Source organism: Parasteatoda tepidariorum, chromosome 2, assembly GCF_043381705.1.
Source record: "Parasteatoda tepidariorum isolate YZ-2023 chromosome 2, CAS_Ptep_4.0, whole genome shotgun sequence".
Lineage (NCBI taxonomy): Eukaryota > Metazoa > Arthropoda > Arachnida > Araneae > Theridiidae > Parasteatoda > Parasteatoda tepidariorum.
Window position 1 is genome coordinate 35,465,937 of NC_092205.1, and position 18,141 is coordinate 35,484,077.

At 29.7% G+C, this 18,141-nt stretch overlaps 1 protein-coding gene across 1 annotated transcript in view; it reads right to left on the minus strand.

Annotated features, from left to right (window-relative positions):
• Nucleotides 1-18,141, minus strand: part of LOC107437090 (dynein axonemal heavy chain 5) — a 165,860-nt gene that overhangs the window by 124,470 nt on the left and 23,249 nt on the right. The window contains exons 14-17 of the mRNA XM_043043611.2: nt 17,502-17,726; nt 16,051-16,223; nt 14,119-14,297; nt 11,607-11,794 (exon numbers count right to left, since the gene is read on the minus strand). Coding sequence (XP_042899545.2) covers nt 11,607-11,794; nt 14,119-14,297; nt 16,051-16,223; nt 17,502-17,726 — 765 coding nt within the window. The remainder of the gene's footprint in view (nt 1-11,606; nt 11,795-14,118; nt 14,298-16,050; nt 16,224-17,501; nt 17,727-18,141) is intronic.

Genomic DNA, 18,141 nt, shown 5'->3' on the forward strand with positions numbered 1-18,141 from the left:
TTGTAACGTTTTTGGAGCTAGAAACATAGAGTTTTAAGTCTTTGTCTGGCACCTTGTTAATGCTTTTTTCTTTCTTTTCAAAACTGAAATAAAAATAATTTTTTTTCTCATTTTTTTTTAATGTTTTGCTTTGTAAGAGGGATACATGAACATAATATGCCTTACAAAAACAATTTATAATTAAAAATCCTTGAATTTCTCAATATTTAGCAGTAACAGGTAACAACCCTTCTTCTCTACAAAACTTTCGGAACTATGATTCATTTTGTTTTTCTTTAGTGAGAACTTCTTTCTTTTATTATCTATGACTTCTTGAAATGAAAACTTAAAACTAATAAACTGAAGTCAATTATTATCGAATATTGCTTAAATATTCAAGTGATTTTTTTTTAATGCTAAAAACAAGACATTGAAGTGACCGAAAGAAAATGACGGGGCATTTGTGAACAGAACATAAGGGACAGATGCGCACATACCGTTCACTTTGTACCCCTTCATACTATTTTAATTAACCTTTCTTTCTCTTTGCTCATATCGGTTACATCAACTAGATATTAGCGTTTATTAATTTGATCTTTGAATATCAACTAACTAATACAGGATTAAAGAATTTTAATTTATGAAGTTACTGAACATTGCGACAGCAAATTATGAAGCTTTTTCAATTCAAAACATCGCATCAAGCTTTTCTTAGTTAAGCATTCAACCAATCTCCAGAAATGTTATTATGAGGAGGATTTATTTCCTTGCAGATTGTAACAGATCATAAAAGATATCCCGACTCAATCAGAAACTATTGATGATGATCTTAACAGCCGTATCATCAAAGTTATTCTCCTCCAATTCGCCCGATTCCAACGTACAGGTAACTTCAAAATATTGTAATATTTTCGTAGTTTATGAACATTCACTAAAGAATCTTTCTTATGTGCTCTGTGGCAGAATTTTTTCTAGCTTTCTGCGACAATTCTCTCTATTAAAAATATCTTTCTGAAAAACATTTTTAATAGTAGCAAATAATATATATGTTACTAATTTAAAGTAACAGAATTACTTCCTGTTTACAAAAAAAAAAAATCCTTCATGTATAGAACAGAACAGTACATAATTTTTTAAATTATAAATAAAAGAATTTTTTTTAAAAATCTAAGTATAAAAGAATACATATTCTAATATTATTGGTGATATTCTCCTGTTCTAAAAAATATTTGTATCGATAACCATTTTTGTTTTGGGGAAATTAGTTTTTATAATATCAATCTGAAATTCTAGCTAAAGCCAGTCATTGCGGAATTTTGTTATTATCAAAAGAGGTAGAAAAAGAAAATAATCACGAATGTTTATTCTACCTTCGATGTGCGAGAAAGGCGTTTTTGGAATATAATTCACAAGAAAGAGGAAAAAAATTATATGCAAGAAAAAATATTTCGAAAAATTCTGCTGATTAAAAAAAAATCCAACTTCTTTGCTTCCCAAATTAAAAATCTTTCTTCTAGAACTCAGTAATGTTCTGCGACTATGTCGCCACGATTATGTGTGTGCCTAAGCAATTGAGATCTAATATAGTTTTGTGCAATTTCAAATCTTTGTAATATATTTGGTGAAATTTATTTGCTTTTCCTGTTATATGGCAATATAAAATGTAATTATAAATAAAATACTTTTAAATCCAATCGAACTTAAATATATATCTATTCGATTTAAAATTAGAATTTATTTAGCAGTAGTGTTAATACTTTTCTAAAATTCGGTGTAAATTTATAGTGTAAGTTGAACTTGTGTAAAAAGTCTGGAGTTAGAGCTCAGCATTCCAACTAACGATTCAAAATTTGCAGTTACAACTCTGTTTTATCATTTCAAGGAAATCCCTTCTTCTTTATTCCAAATTGTCAAGAAGTTTATCATGCTGTTATCACTGTTACTTTCCGTACTTAAATTGATAATAAAAATTTGATTGTTATCTGCATATTTAGCTCTATTTTTTTTTCCAACGAAAATAGGCATTTTCATATCAAATATAGATTAAACATAAGTACTGTAAATATTGTACATTTTGACCCACTTTTATTTATTTATTTCGATAAGAAAAAAGATAAGGCATGATAGATAACACTGATCTGACAAGCTTAAATTATGAGACATTTCATAGATATGGGCAATAAATTTTAGTTGTACACAAAATAATAAATATTATTCGTACTTTGATACTTGTCCTTGTTTGTCTTTTGAATTTATTATCCTCTATCTCTACCAGTTATCTAATTCAGTGTATTTTTAACATAATTTTAAAACAAAATAACAAAAATGCGTAATAACAGTTGCCTTTTAGGCATTATATTATTTTCTTTTACTGAAATTTTTGTGCAGTCACTATGTGTCGTTACGTTGAAAAATACGATGTTTGAATAATCATTTAACATTTCTATAAACATTAAAAAATACTGAAGTTTACCGAATAACATTACAGGGAGAACAGAGAAAAGCTAGAATTGTCAGGGAATTTTATTATAACTCTAAAAATCAGGAATATTCTTATATCATGCCTGGAAAATAACCAGTCTTAAAATTGTCAGTAACAGTAATCAGTTATTGAGATTCGAGTTAAATAATTTTAACATCTATTACAATTATTTGTTATAAAAATTTCACATATTAGTCAAACTGAAATGTTCGCATCCTCATTATATAACTTTTTTTTTACTCAGAAAATCTAATATTTCACATTACAAATAAAAGAATTAAAGTTTTCTGATAAAAAATATGGTCTCGATTTTCATTGAAATTTACCTGGTATACCTGAAAAAGTCGGGGAATTTTTTTTTCCTTCTGAAATTGAGTGGGAACCCTGCTTTAAATTTTATGTCTAAGAAGATAGTAACTCCAATATTGTCATTTTTAAATTATGTTTTAATAAAATTTTATATGTGTTATTACATGATACGGTTTTAATATTTTTTTCCCTTTTTGTGGCAATTTACTAATAATCAAAAACCTTTTCCTCAATTAAAAGGGTCTCTTCTCAAAACCTCATCTTTCCCTTGCGTTGTCCAAACTGTATCGACTTCCGGTTAAATACTCTTTCGATGTAAGAAACAAGTAGTAATTAGTGGTTGCTAAGCACCTATTCTTAAGGTAGGTTTGTGATGATATTTGACTGCAACTATTGCAATAGAGCGATTGATAAACAGACATCTAAGTCAAAAATGAGATTCAATGCTTTCTGAAGGTTGGTTTGACACGGACATAAAATAACTGACACAGCTTCTACGAAAATGTAACTTCCAATGTGGCGGTTGAAAAATGTTCAACTTTTGAAACGAAAAGGTTGCTGTTTTTGGCCTGGTTCTTTCGTTGGGCTACCTCCATTATTTTATAGTTATTCGCAGCAGACGCTATTAATTTACTGTTCTCAGTTCGAAAATCTCAGTACAAGACGGTGCTAGTTTTATACTTTTGTTCTTTTTAAATGTAAACAAATTATAGATATCTGTGTGATGCTAAAAGTGTTTTAAATATTACTGATAATGTTTGAAACTGTGTTATTTAGCCATATTAATAATGCTCGTATACTTTTATGACCGAATTCACGGACGCATACATGTAATCTACTTGTTGCCTTCAGTCAGTCAGCCTCACGTGATATGAATCGGCTGGTAACAGTCGGTAATTTTCTATTAACCATGAAAATTATATCGAGACCAATATTTTGCAAATTTTATAGGTTGTACAATAAAGCATTCTTGCATTTGATTTATAGAAAGCATATCGGGAGAAATTCAATTTAAAATAAGTGAAATATCTATTTTGTTCCTTCTAGGCAGACATTGTGAAAAATATCTAAATCAGAATTAATATACTTTAAATATATTTTGAGTTTCGAAATGGAGGTAATGAGCATAATAATGAAAAGGTAATCCATAGTGAAAAGGGGGGAATAAGTCAAATTATTTTAGCAAACGTTGCGTCTGTGTTGTGTGTAGTCAGTGTTGATTTCTAATCAGCATTTTAAATTTACGATTTGTGCTTATAATCATTTTAAACATTTTACTGAACTGTACAGTCAAACTCGTTTATAACGAGCTCGGATTTAACGAGAACTCGGATTTACCGAGGGAAACGAGAATATTTGGTTGGATCAATGTTAAGTCTATGGAACAGAAGTCGCTTTTAACGAACAAGACCCAGTTTTAGCGAGCAATATTTCTCTGTCTTGCAATCTTTTTTATCATCTTTCTAGTCTTTGTGTCTTATCTTTTTTTCAAAATGATAAGAAATGCGCGCGAAATAAAAAAAAAACTGCGAAATGACACTTAATTGCCCTTTAAGACTGTAGCGCAACTAGAAATTTTTTGCTGGCTGGGGGGGGGGGCGTTAGTTGTCATTAAATTAAGAAAAGTATTCAATTAAATTAATTAATGTAATTAAAGTAAGTAAGTATTAATTAAGTTTTAAGTAAACTCAATCATTTGACCTCCCAAGCCCCCCCCCCCTTTTCTGGCTGCACGCCTGCCTTAAGGACCCGTTTATTACGAACACTCAGATTTAACGAGTACAATGTTACGGTCCCTTTGTGCTCGTTATAAACGAGTTCGACTGTATTAAGATGTTAATGTATTAAAAATAAAATGTTTACAGGACTCAGTAACTCAATGAAAGTGACAGGTGTCCTTCATTGGGCGAATGAGATTTTTTATTTAACTTATCATATAATTTCTAATATATAGACATGCATAGTTAATCTGGAAAATAAAAATAACATCAATATGTATAAAAATGAAGTTCGCCAAATTTTGACACGAAAGTTAAATGTCCCATTGGTTGCAACTTTCCCCAAATGGTAAAGGGATGGATTGGATTTTCAAATTGGCGGATTGGATTTCCAAATGGATTTTCTTTTTCTAAAGAATTTTTTTCTTAGCTACTCTTATACAATTCTAATGAAGGCTATGAATCATTCATTAGGTCTCATTAGAATTCTATAAAGCTCTATTTTCTAATAATATTCTAGCTCTATGTTCTAATAAATGCTATAAAGAACTGCTGAATCATGTAATTACGCTTTAAATATTTGTGTTTCCGTGCTAACTGAATAGTTTTAGAGATTGCATCATTTAAATTGTTTGACATTAACTTGTTTTTTTTTTTATTTCATTGCTTCCATTGTTGTCAGAAATAAATGTACCGTTATCAACAGATTTGTAAGCCTAGATGATATTGAGGGTTTGCTATCTGACATTGTAGAACGCTAAAACGTAATTCATGTTTATTTCGTCATGTTCGCTACTACATTTGAATGGCGTTAAAATTTAATTGTGACATCATAACATAACTATATTGCAGATTTAGAAATTTAGCTGAGTTTTAAAAGAACACGCTAATTATGTTAAGAGAGATGATTTTTTTTAAAAAAAATATATAACTTTTAAGTTATTATATTAGTTATAATGTCTTTTAAAAAAAAAAGTTTTGATTGAATGCTAAAACTTTTTTTCCCCTTACATTCTAAATATTTTCTATATTCACTGGAATTTCCAATTTAGTAAGTCCTATCGTTTTTGAGCATCAAAACATGATGTAACGTAAAGTTTAACACCTAAAAAAGCGGCGGCGGCTCTTGCGATTTTTTACTATGGAAAGAGGAATGAATATTATCACAAATATACGTTTCAGTTGTGATGCTCCAAACATCATAAAGATACATGGTGTTCCTTAATTACCGCCCTAATTATCCTATTTTAGATTCCTTAGTAAAGAAAGTCAAATAGGTATAATCATTAGCGGTGCTTGTTTTTCACTGACTAATGCTTAAGTTAAGAAGAATTAAACTTCTTTCGAATCACTACTGAGGAAGGCTGTACCGAAAGGATCATATCAAGCTGGGTATCCTGATTAAACATTGAGGAGTGTCTAATAATTGCCTCTTCCCTGTTTCCTTAGACAATTAAATAGGTTTTTATATTTCAGCCATACTTTCATCTGTTAGTTTTTTTATAGCTTTGCATGAATATTAATTTGCGATCCCTTGTATGTGCATCTCCTTTTATTTACTCTTATTTTTAACAAGAATTCTGTAAATATTATTGCATGTATATAAACGAGTTCTCAAAATAAAGTATTTTTGAATAACAGACGAAAAACTCAATCTTTAATGCGGGTCAAAGTAAAATTTTACTTATGGAACGAATTGGTATATTAATTTGTTTCGTTTTCAGATTAAACATTATGCAGAAGTTCCTTTATAGCTTACAAAACCTAATAAAGTATTTCCCTTTATAATAAAAGCAAACTAAAGTAAATTGCTTTTGAAATGCATATAAAATATTTTTAAAACTTATGCTAACGATTTCACAAATGAAACTATATTACGAACTTGCAGCTGCAACTAATCTCATTAAGCTGAACATTCAAAGATAAATGAGAAAATTCTGATATTAGCCAAACGGCAATCTTTTTCGTGAATATGAAATCTTTTCGCAATATTTGAGAGAAATAATTTTATCCTTCTGTCATGATATTTTTCGCAATAACAAAACTTTGTTTTATGCATTTTCATACTTTTTAGAGTTTTGAAAATATCTAAAATTAAAAAATATTTAAGATATAAAACTAATCTTTAAATTTGATACTTGTGCGCTCAGGACCATTTCGTTAGAAAAAGGTCAATAAAAATTCAAAATTAAAAAGAAGAACATTTTTTATAAAAAGAAATAATAATTTAAAATGTGGCTGGTTATAACCTTTCACTCCTGGTTGAAACAGGTTGAAAATCCAATTTCGTTAATCTAATGTTAAGACTTTTGTTTCTAAAATCTATATACAGTAAAACTTGTGTAAGTTGACCACTTGTGGTGCATTGTTTTAGTGGTCAACTTAGACAAGTGGGCAACTTATAGAGGGGGTGGGTCATTGTTTACTTTTTCGTTTCCTATATCATGTTGCTATTTAATTTTTTTTTACTTGACTTAAATATTATATTTAGCATATATTGCAAAATGAATATCTTAAGAAATGTGTTTAGACCTGAATGAACTTCAATTTTTTACATATAATTCTAATATTTAACTAACTTTAAAAAAAAAAAATATTTCGTTAGTTATGCATTTGACTATGCTCACTATTGCAACTGGAAGAAAAACCTTTCAACTAACACAGCTGTTTTCAATGAATGAATGAAAGAAATGGTCAGAAACTGACCCCCTACTGTTTCCCCAGATGGTCAACTCACAAAAGGGTTTAGATTAGCTTTTTACACTATTTCCCCAAACAAGTAAAATTTTAATATACATTGCAAAATGACAGAAACTTTTCTGAATTTTTTTTTCTGGTCAACTTATGAGGGTCTTAGAATAGAATTTCATAATACTCCTAGACAAAATTGACTTATTTCAGNCATTAAAAAAGACTGAAGTTTACCGAATAACATTACAGGGAGAACAGAGAAAAGCTAGAATTGTCAGGGAATTTTATTATAACTCTAAAAATCAGGAATATTCTTATATCATGCCTGGAAAATAACCAGTCTTAAAATTGTCAGTAACAGTAATCAGTTATTGAGATTCGAGTTAAATAATTTTAACATCTATTACAATTATTTGTTATAAAAATTTTACATATTAGTCAAACTGAAATGTTCCCATCCTCATTAAATAGTATTTTTTTACCCAGAAAATCTAATATTTCACATTAGAAATAAAAGAATCAAAGTTTTCTGATAAAAATATGGTCTCGAGTTTCATTGAAATTTACCTGGAAATGTAATGGAATTTTTTTTTCTGAAATTGAGTGGGAACCCTGCGTTATATTTATATGTCTAAGGAGATAGTAACTCTAATATTGTCATTTTTAAATTATATTTTAATAAAATTTGATAAGTGTTATTACATATTACGGTTTTAATATTTTATCCTTTTTATAGCAATTTACTATCAAAAACCTTCGCCTATTTTGAAAGGGTATCTTCTCAAAACCTCATCTTTCCCTTGTCTTGTCCAAACTGTATCGCCTTCTGGCTAAATATTCTTTCAATGTAAGGAACAAGTAGTAATTAGTGGTTGCTAAGCACGGATTCTTAAGGTAGGTTTGTGATGATATTTGACTGAAACTATAGCAATAGAGCGATTGATAAACGGGCATCTAAGTAAAAAAATGAGGTTCAATGCTTTTCTGAAGGTTGGTTTGACACAGCTTCTACGAAAATGTAACTTCCAATGTGGCGATTGAAAAATGTTCAACTTTTGAAACGAAAGGTTGCTGTTTCTGGCCTGGTTCTTTCGTTGGGCTACCTCCATTATTTTATAGTTATTCGCAGCAGACGCTATTAATTTACTGTTCTAAATTCAAAAATCTTCACCATGAATCGCGTATAAACAAATTTCCTGTACAAGACGGTGCTATTATATATACTTTTGTTCTTTTCAAATGTAAACAAATTATAGATATCTGTGTGGAGCTAAAAGTGTTTTAAATATTACTGATAATGTTTGAAACTGTGTTATTTAGCCATATTAATAATTCTCGTATACTTTTATGACCGAATTCACGGACGCATACGTATAATCCGCATGTTGCCTTCAGTCAGTCAGCCTCACGTGATATGAATCGGCTGGTAACAGTCGGTAGTTTTCTATTAACCATGAAAATTATATCGAGACCAATATTTTGTAAATTTTATAAGTTGTACAATAAAGCATTCTTGCATCTGATTTATTGAAAACATATCGGGGGAAATTCAATTTAAAATAAGTGAAATATCTTTTTTATTCCTTCTAGGCAGACACTGTGAAAAATATCTAAATCAGAATGAATATACTTTAAATATATTTTGAGTTTTGAAATGGAGGTAATGAGCTTCTATCCATAGTGAAAAGGGGGGAATAAGTCAAATTATTTTAGCAAACGTTGCGTCTGTGTTGATTTCTAATCAGCATTTTAAATTTACGATTTGTACTTATAATCATTTTAAACATTTTACTGACATGTATTAAGATGTTAATGTATTAAAAATAAAATGTTTACAGAACTCAGTAACTCAATGAAAGTGACAGGTGTCCTTTATTGGGCGAATTAGATTTTTTTTATAAATTTTTTATTAAACTTATCATATAATTTCTAATATATAGATATGCATAGTTAATGTGGAAAAAAAATAGCATCAATATGCACAAAAATAAAGTTCGCCAAATTTTGACGCGAAAGTTAAATATCCCATTGATTGCAGCTTTCTCCCAATGGTAAAGGAAGAAAACGGATTTTCTTTTTCTAAAGAAATTTTTTTTTCGGAGCTACTCTTATACACTTCTAATGAGAGCTAATGAATGCTATGAATCATTCATTAAGTCTCATTAGAATTCTATAAAGCTCTTTTTTCTAATAATATTCTAGCTCTATATTCTAATAAATGCTATAAAGAACTGCTGAATCATGTAATTACGCTTTAAATATTTGTGTTTCCGTGCTAACGGAACGGTTTTAGAGATTGCATCGTCATTTAAATTGTTTGACGTTAACTTTTTTTTCTCATTTCAGTGCTTCCATTGTTGTCAGAAAAAATTGTACCTTTATCAACAGATTTGTAAGCCTAGATGATATTGAGAGTTTGCTATCTGACATTGTAGAACACTAAAACGTAATTCATGTTTATTTCGTCATGTTCGCTACTACGTTTGAATGGCATCAAAATCTAATAGTGACATCATAACATAACAACTATATTGCAGATTTAAAAATTTCACTGAGTTTTAAAAGAACACTCTAATTATGTTAAAAGAGATGATTTTTTAAAAAAAATATATCATATGACTTTTAAGTTATTCTATTAGTTATAATGTCTTTAAAAAAATCGATTGAATGCTAAAACTTTTTTCTCCCGTACTTTCTAATTATTTTCTATATTCACTGGAATTTCCAAGTTAGTAAGTCTTATCGTTTTTGAGTAGCAAAACGTAATGTAACTTAAAGTTAAACACCTGAAACAGCGACGGCGGCTCTTGCGATTTTTTGCTTTGGAAAGAGAAATGAATATTATCACAAATATATGTTTCAGTTGTGATGCTCCAAACATCATAAACATACATCGTGTTCCTAAATCACCGCCCTAATTATCCGATTTTAGATTCCTTAGTTAAGAAAGTCAAATAGGTATAATCATTAGGGGTGCTGGTTTTTCACTTACTTATGCTTAAGCTAAGAAGAAATAAAACTTCTTTCGAATCACTACTAAGGAAGGCTGTACCGAAAGGATCAAAACAAGCTGGGTATCCTGATTAAATATTGAGGCGTGTCTAATAATTGTCTCTTCTCTGTTTCCTTCGACAATTAAATAGGTTTTGATATTTCAGCCATACTTTTATCTGTTAGTTTTTTATAGCTTTACATAAATATTACTTAGCGATCCCTAGAATGTGCATCTCCTTTTATTTACTTTTCCATTTTTAACAAGAATTCTATAAATATTATTGCATGTATATAAACGAGTTCTCAAAATCAAGTATTTTTGAATAACAGACGAAAAACTCAATCTTTAATGCAGGTCAAAGTAAAGTTTTGCTTATGGAACGAATTGGTATATTAATTTATTTCGTTTTTAGATTAAACATTATGCAGAAGTTCTTTTTTAGCTTACAAAACCTAATAAGGTATCTCCCTTTATAATAAAAGCAAACTAGAGTAAATTGCTTTTGAAATGCATATGAAATATTTCTAAAACTTATGCTAACGATTTCAAACATGAAATTATATTACGAACTTGCAGCTGCAACTTATCTCATAAAGCTGAACATTCAAAGATAAATGAGAAAATTCTGACGTTAGCCAAACGGCAATCTTTTTCGTGCATATGAAATCTTTTCGCAATATTTAAGAGAAATAATTTTATCCTTTTGTCATGATATTTTTCGAATCTGTTTAAAAAAATGTTATGCTCATAAAATACGTTTTTGTGTCTGATTTCGTAACTTAAAATATCGTCAGCACTAATTAATTAGCATATTTGGGAACACCCTTCGAACCTTTAAGATTGAGTCCTAGAACGTGGGGATCCTATCATTAAATCAAAAGTTATTCAAGGTGGTCATTTTTTGTGTGCTCTATACATGTATATATTACGAGGTAAGTAAATTTATTCCATACATACTGATGTTTGCCGGAACCTTTCAATATGATTTGTTGAACCCTTGTCGTGTTTCGAAAATTTTCAACTATCAAATGCAATTACTTTTTACTGGATACGCCCAGATTTAGTTTCAAATGAGAACTAATGGTATATTTTAAAGAAAATCGTATAGCTAAGATGAACGGTAAGACAGAAAAATTGTAGAAATAAAATATAATTCAATTTTGTTAAAAATTATTAAGTTAAAAATAATTCAATTTAATTTTTAGTTTAGTTTCAGAAATCAGTTAAAGATTTTAGCTGGTTAAATTGTTTAATTACTTAATGAAAGTTCAACACTCAAAAGCTTTTTTCAGCCGTAAAGAAAAATTGGTCAGGCTATATTACCTCAAATTTAGCCAGTACTGTTTGTAAATGGAGTGCTATAGACTGATGTGCGAAAGCCCACAAAGTAATTTGAAGTAAAAGAAATGTTAGAAAGAAGCATAAAAGTTACCATAGTGAGGAATATTCCGAATTCTGGATTCATTCTTATTACTTCTCCATCGCTGAAGATAAAGGTTTCCTTATGTTCTTTTTTACATGTTAAGACAATTGAAATCTGTTGAGCTGCCACCGATAGAACAGGAAGTTCAATTCTGTTAAATTCATCGAAGCAGCCCCATGAACCTGATTGTGCCAAGCCTAAAAATAAATTGGATATAATTTATTCAACAATTTGAAGCAAAGAATAGAGATAATATTTATATATTTTTTTACATAACTTGAACTTCTCTTTTTTTCTCCTACGGATTACAACGCGCTATGGTTAAGATCACATATATATGGTAGAGATAATGGTCTGTTTTTTAAGAAAAAGGAAAAATACAAAATGCGATTTGAAACTACTGAAACTTAATCTTCTTATCTAGCTTGGCAGATGGATAAGGATTTTTATTTACTCTCAGTTTGGTTCCACTTGTTGATTTATTAAATATTATTATAAATGCAGCTGTAACGCGATTTTGCAATATAGTGCCTAAAATTCCCCCGCCCTTGTTAAACTTATTTTTAACTAGACATTTTTTCTTTATAACTTTCAGCGGTCAAAAAGCAAAAATACATCTTTTTATTTATTTGTATAGACATTTTAAAAGTAAAAAAAAAATAATTGATCAATTGAATAAGAAGCGAAAGCTTTATTTCTAGCCTTCTCCCCCTATTAGTCAAGATTTTAATAATCTGAGCAATTAAGGAAAACTATATTTTGATGCACCGATAAAAAAAAAAGACTGATTTCATTTCCTTCTTAAAAAGAAAAAAAAATAAGAACTTCTTTTTTTGTTTTCTTTTCTTACAGTTTATAGTATTTATTCCTAAAGAACATTTTTTAAAATTATGATAGATTTAACACCAGTCTTTGGCAGCATTTGATGAAACATAACACTTTATAAGCAATTTTCGTAAAATTATGTTTTGTACACACACACACACACATAAATTAATATGCAAGGTGTTCAAAAAATATGAATAAGGTTCAAATATCTGGAATCGAAAGTCAAAAAATAGTTGGGCGAATTATTTGATATTTTCTAAGGATATATTTAATGAAACCAATCTCGATTCCTCAATCTCATCCACTTGGGTTGCTTTGGGGAAACTTTCAACTATTAGAAGACCCCCTTTTTTAAAAACAAATTTGGATTCTCCTATATAATAGCATAATGTAACTTCTCGCCATTAAATTTGCATTAGAGATGGCTCTGTTTTATCAAAATGAAAATGGGGTAGAAATTGTGTAAAATAGATGTATCTCAAGATATATTTTGAAAAGCCGATTTAGTGAAATTAAACTTAACCTATATTCCCAAACTGAGCTCCGCCATCTAGGAATCGTCCAAATAAGGGGGTTGGGTGGATTTGAGTTTTTGTCATCAGTTAAGTGTTTCAAATTATCAAACAGATCTACAGTAGAAGTCCATTAGTCCGGCATCCAACAGTCCGGAATGCCCGATAGTCCGAAATTGTAAAAATTTTGGTTTTCTCCAAAAGTGTATCTTTAAAGCAAATAAAAACGAGCTATTCGGGAGCAGAGAGCTATTCGGAAGTTTTCGGGGTAGTTCGGGATCATCCGGAAGCGCTCGTTACTAAAGCCATCCTTCTTTTGTACAATTGCAAAGCCCACCCGCCAGTAGATGAGTCAGTTTCTGGAAATATTGTTGCTACTCTGCTCCCACCTAACGTAACATCTTTGATTCAACCCATGGGTTATTCAAAATTTTAAATGCTTTTAAAGAAGGTCTTTTATTCAAGGCCTGTTAAATGCCGACTGTGACGTGACTGATTTTCAAAAAAAGTTTACAGTAAAAGATGCCGTCTATGCTATTGCACTGTCTTGGAACCAGGTAAAAAATACAACACTCCAAAAATGCCAAAAGTCAAGAAAACAAAAAGACATTCGTGACTTTTTTAAATCTAAGTGAAATATGTTTTACAGTACGCATACATACATTATATGAAATGTAAAATAAACTTTGTTGTATCTATTTGCTAGTTTAATTATTAACCTAATCGTTCGTATAATTACCGTCCGATAGACCGGAATTTTCGGTAGTCCGGCACCGAGCCGGTCCCGAACGTGCCGGATTATCTGACTTCTACTGTATTTTAATTTTTCCACCCTCCGTATTTCTCCCAAGAAATATAATACTTTTTAGACATTTTTGCCACATTTTTCATTTTGCGACTACAACGCCATCTCTAAACTAAAATATAAAGTCCTATAGTTCTTAAATATTTTTTTTTTTATTCTGAGAAATCCAAATCTGTGATCTAAAAAAAATGGGTGTTCCTAAATATTATGTGATTTTGGAAATTTATCCGCCTCTCAAGGGAGGCTCATTTCAGGCACCTTTTGAAACTATTTCGCACATGTATATTCTGGTTTTTGATCCGATGTACGTTCTCCAGATATTTGACTACCTCCACACTTTTTGAACATCCTGTTGACAATATCACATTATTCTTACCTTTAAATATTCTTCCTAATCCTTTGTAGTCCATCTGGTCGGAACAGTTAAACACCACGACGTATTTACCGAGCATTTTTCCCATGTCTTTAGTTGTTTCTGTTTTCCCCGTTCCAGCTGGTCCTGTTGGAGCACCTCCCATATGCAATTGCAAAGCTTGAGCTAATGTGATGTAGCATCTATACAATTTGCGAATTTACAAAAAATATTGGTTTTTAAAAAATTCACTCAATTTTCATGTTTCAAAAAACTGCATTGATAACATCATAAAAATACAAATAAATCTAAGCATTGCTATTAATATTTGTCCTAAATTTTTTTTTAAAGTTAAAAGCATAAGTTTCCTAAATATTCTTAAATTGAAGGCATTTCCATGAAATATAAATATACAGAGTGTCCAGCGGTTTTCTACTTACTTACTTATCCTCTACGTGCCTTTGGGCACTTAAGGCCTCTAGCATATCCCTCCAACGCCTCCTGTCTCTAGCAATAGATCTTGCTTCCTTCCAGGCAGATATTCTACATTCTTTTAATTCGTCCAAAAACATGAGCTGGATGATAAGTCTGGGTCTTCCTCTTGTTCTTTTACCATCAGGGGCCCATGTAAGCGCAACAGATGTAATTTTTTCTTTGGGCATTCTAAGGATATGTCCGAGCCAGCTCCATCTTCGTTTTTTAATTTCATCTTCTATTGTTTTTATTTTAGCTTTCTTTAATAGATTTTGACTTGATACTTTGTAAGGCCAGAAAATTTTAAAAATAAATCTAAAACATTTGTTTTGAAAGGTTTCTAATTTTTGTATTTCGATCTTAGTCTGTTAACAGGTTTCTGCGCCGTATAATAGTACTGCTCTAACAATAGCTTTGTAAACAACTATTTTTATCTTCATTTCAATATTTAACTCTCTCCAAAATTTATGTAATCCCTTAAAACATGTTCTTGCTTTGATTATTCGCTGTCTGATTAATATCTTCACTACTTCCACTTTTTTTTTTATCTACAATAGAACCTAAACAGCTAAATGACTTTATGTCATCTATTTCGTGATTTTCGATTTTAATTTTGTCATTTTTCTTTTGATTTATTCTTATTACTTTAGTTTTCTTCTTGTTTATGAATAAACCTACACTATTTGAATATTTGTTGAATTTGTCTGTTTTAAGCTGAAGGTCTGTACATTTTGATGAAATAAGTACGATGTCATCAGCAAAATCAAGGTCTTCTAAAGTAGTTGTGAAATTCCACCTTATTCCTCTTTTTTCATCTTTCAAGCTGTTTCGCATAATCCAGTCTATCACCAGTATAAATAAAAATCCTGACTTAGTAAACCGCTTATTTTACCAGCTGTTTACTAAGTGATTTCAAAATAAAAAAAAAAATCTTGGAAATAATAGGGAGAGAGAAATAAAACACACAATAGGTCCATTGTGAAAGCTAAAAAAATTATTATGCATAAATTTTGGGATTTAGTTACAAATGATTCCTACAGATTTCGTTGCATGATGTACAGAATTCTTAAAAGTACAAATACCGTAGGATTGTAATCCGATCTCTCGAAACAAGCGTTGTTCGATAAAATATGTGGTTTAAAACTCCAAATCCGGTAAGACAAACTTATTTCATTATTTAACACTAGAACTGACATTCTCGTTACTAATGGTATTCAGCGCCGTCTGTTGATAACTTCTGTAAATAAATTCCGTAACTAAATTTAATTAAGTTTTTTTTTTCTTTTTTTCAATAAACATACCATTTGTTTCATTTCTCTAGCGCCCTTTGTTTCCGAGATATTTAATTTCGGAATCAGTTCGGTGGACATCCTGTAAGTTGCATAATTTAAAATTTTACGAGTAAACTATAATATTCGAAACTGAGAAAATTCTGATCCCTTTATCTTTTAATATTACACAGTTTAATTTTTCAATATTTACCTATCAGTTAGAGGTGTGATGACGAGCCTCTCGGTACATCCCAGAAATTCATTCTGGTAAGTAAATTTGACATCTGTTATTCCTATTGCTGTAAGATCGTCATCGGCCTCAAAGTAGAATCTGAATTGCTTCACCCATTCAAAATCTTTGGCTGATTTTATTCCATATCGACACTGATAAATAAATTACTTTAATTAACTTCTGAAGTTTCAAACTACGTGTAATAAAAAAGTGTGCTGAGAAAATTTACATTTCGATGACTATATATGAAAAATATTTCACCTCTTCTAAATTTTAGTTTAACATTTTTTTCATAAAGAAAATCTGCAGATGAAATTTTTCTGCAGACGAACATGAAATCTGCAGATCAATGATTTAAGAAGAAAAAAAAAGAACTTCAAACAATGGTGATTTGAAAGTTTTACTTTATATTCCATGTAACTTTCTATGCTTTGTTACTTTATATGCTTTGAATAATCGAAGAAAATCTAATCTGTGTTTAAATATTTGAAAGTCATGCAATTTAAAAAATAAAATTCTTAAATTACATTATTGCATTGAATTAATTGTAGCTCTGAACCATCACTTACCGTAAGGTTTGAAAGAATGCTAAAATCAAGCCGAATAAAAATATGTTACGAAACAATGAAGTAATATCCTAAGGAGTTATAAAATTTCAGTGCAATACATACGTAGAGTGAGCCAAAAAAAAAAATAAAAATAAGAAACCGGATACCTCTGAATAACATTTGATCTAATGATCTTCACGTTCACTCAATCTTAATGGTTTAAGAAGATGACCTCAAATATGCTAATTAATTGGTGCAGGCGATATATTAAAATGCGAAATCAGACATAAAAACGTACTTTCGCTAAATAAACATAACTTTTTTTAACGGAATCGGATTTCTGACCCCTCAAGGGGTAGCTGCAATCTGGAAAATACGATCCTCACAGTTTCGTTATGGTTTCATTTCGATTAAAAGTTCGGAAAGTTTAGACCCCTTAATGTTAATTATATTTGTTGCGTATTTCACCATATCTCAGCAAATTTTTAAGCGAATCGAAAAATTTGTGTGTACAATAATAAAATTCGCATATCTTAAGATAATGTCATGCAAAAAATAAATTTTAGTAAATATTTATTATTTTTTATTATTTTATTTAATACTAGCAAAAAAAATATTGAGTTGTAAGGTATATAATAATTTTTACATCATTTTAAAGTATGTAGTTTAATATGCAAAATACAAAATTTGAGCGAAATTGGTTGAATAGATGCTGAAAAATCGAATTTTAAACATACGACATTTTTAAATAAAAGATTAGATCAATTCAAGGTAAAAAAAAATTTTTAGCACTGTAATTTTTTACTTTCCAGTACTTATAAAATTTCACTTATTTCCCTTTTGTTTTAAATAATAAATATGAAACTTTTCAGACACCATTACCAAATCGTTGAAGATGTCTCTTTGGTGAACATGAATTGTAATTAATGTTTCAAATTTTGTCCTCTCCACAACTCCTAGATCTTTAGTAGTTTCCTCGATTAGAGTGTTGAGAAGATCTAAGAATAGTCCATTGGTTTGTTCCATAACTTTTTTATCTTGAGTGGAATAAGCTAGAGCCACTTCTGATTCTCGAGTCCAAATAATCTGAAGACAAAGAAGACCTACCTAAAAGAAAAACTACTTTTAGGATGTTTTCCGACTTTGTTAATGTAAAATCAGGACTCTTACTTAACTATTTGCGATTACTATTTTATTTTTCTCGATTAGAACATAGGTTTTTATGTGTGAAATTTATAACAAAAATTTATGTATTATAACTGTTATTAAGAAATCACCAATGGTTTGATTATTCTAAATGAAAATTGAAATGAAATATTTTCATTGCAATTTTTTTTAATTTTAAATGGGTAAAATGTAGACTTGGTTAATTGTTACTTGACTTTGTAAAATTTTTGAATGTAAAATTTTGAAAAAACAAAAAGACATTCAAATGAAATAAGCATTAATGCAAATATATATTTATATTTTCGCGACAACACAATCTTAAAATATTATTTGTTCAATTCTGGCGCAATATAAT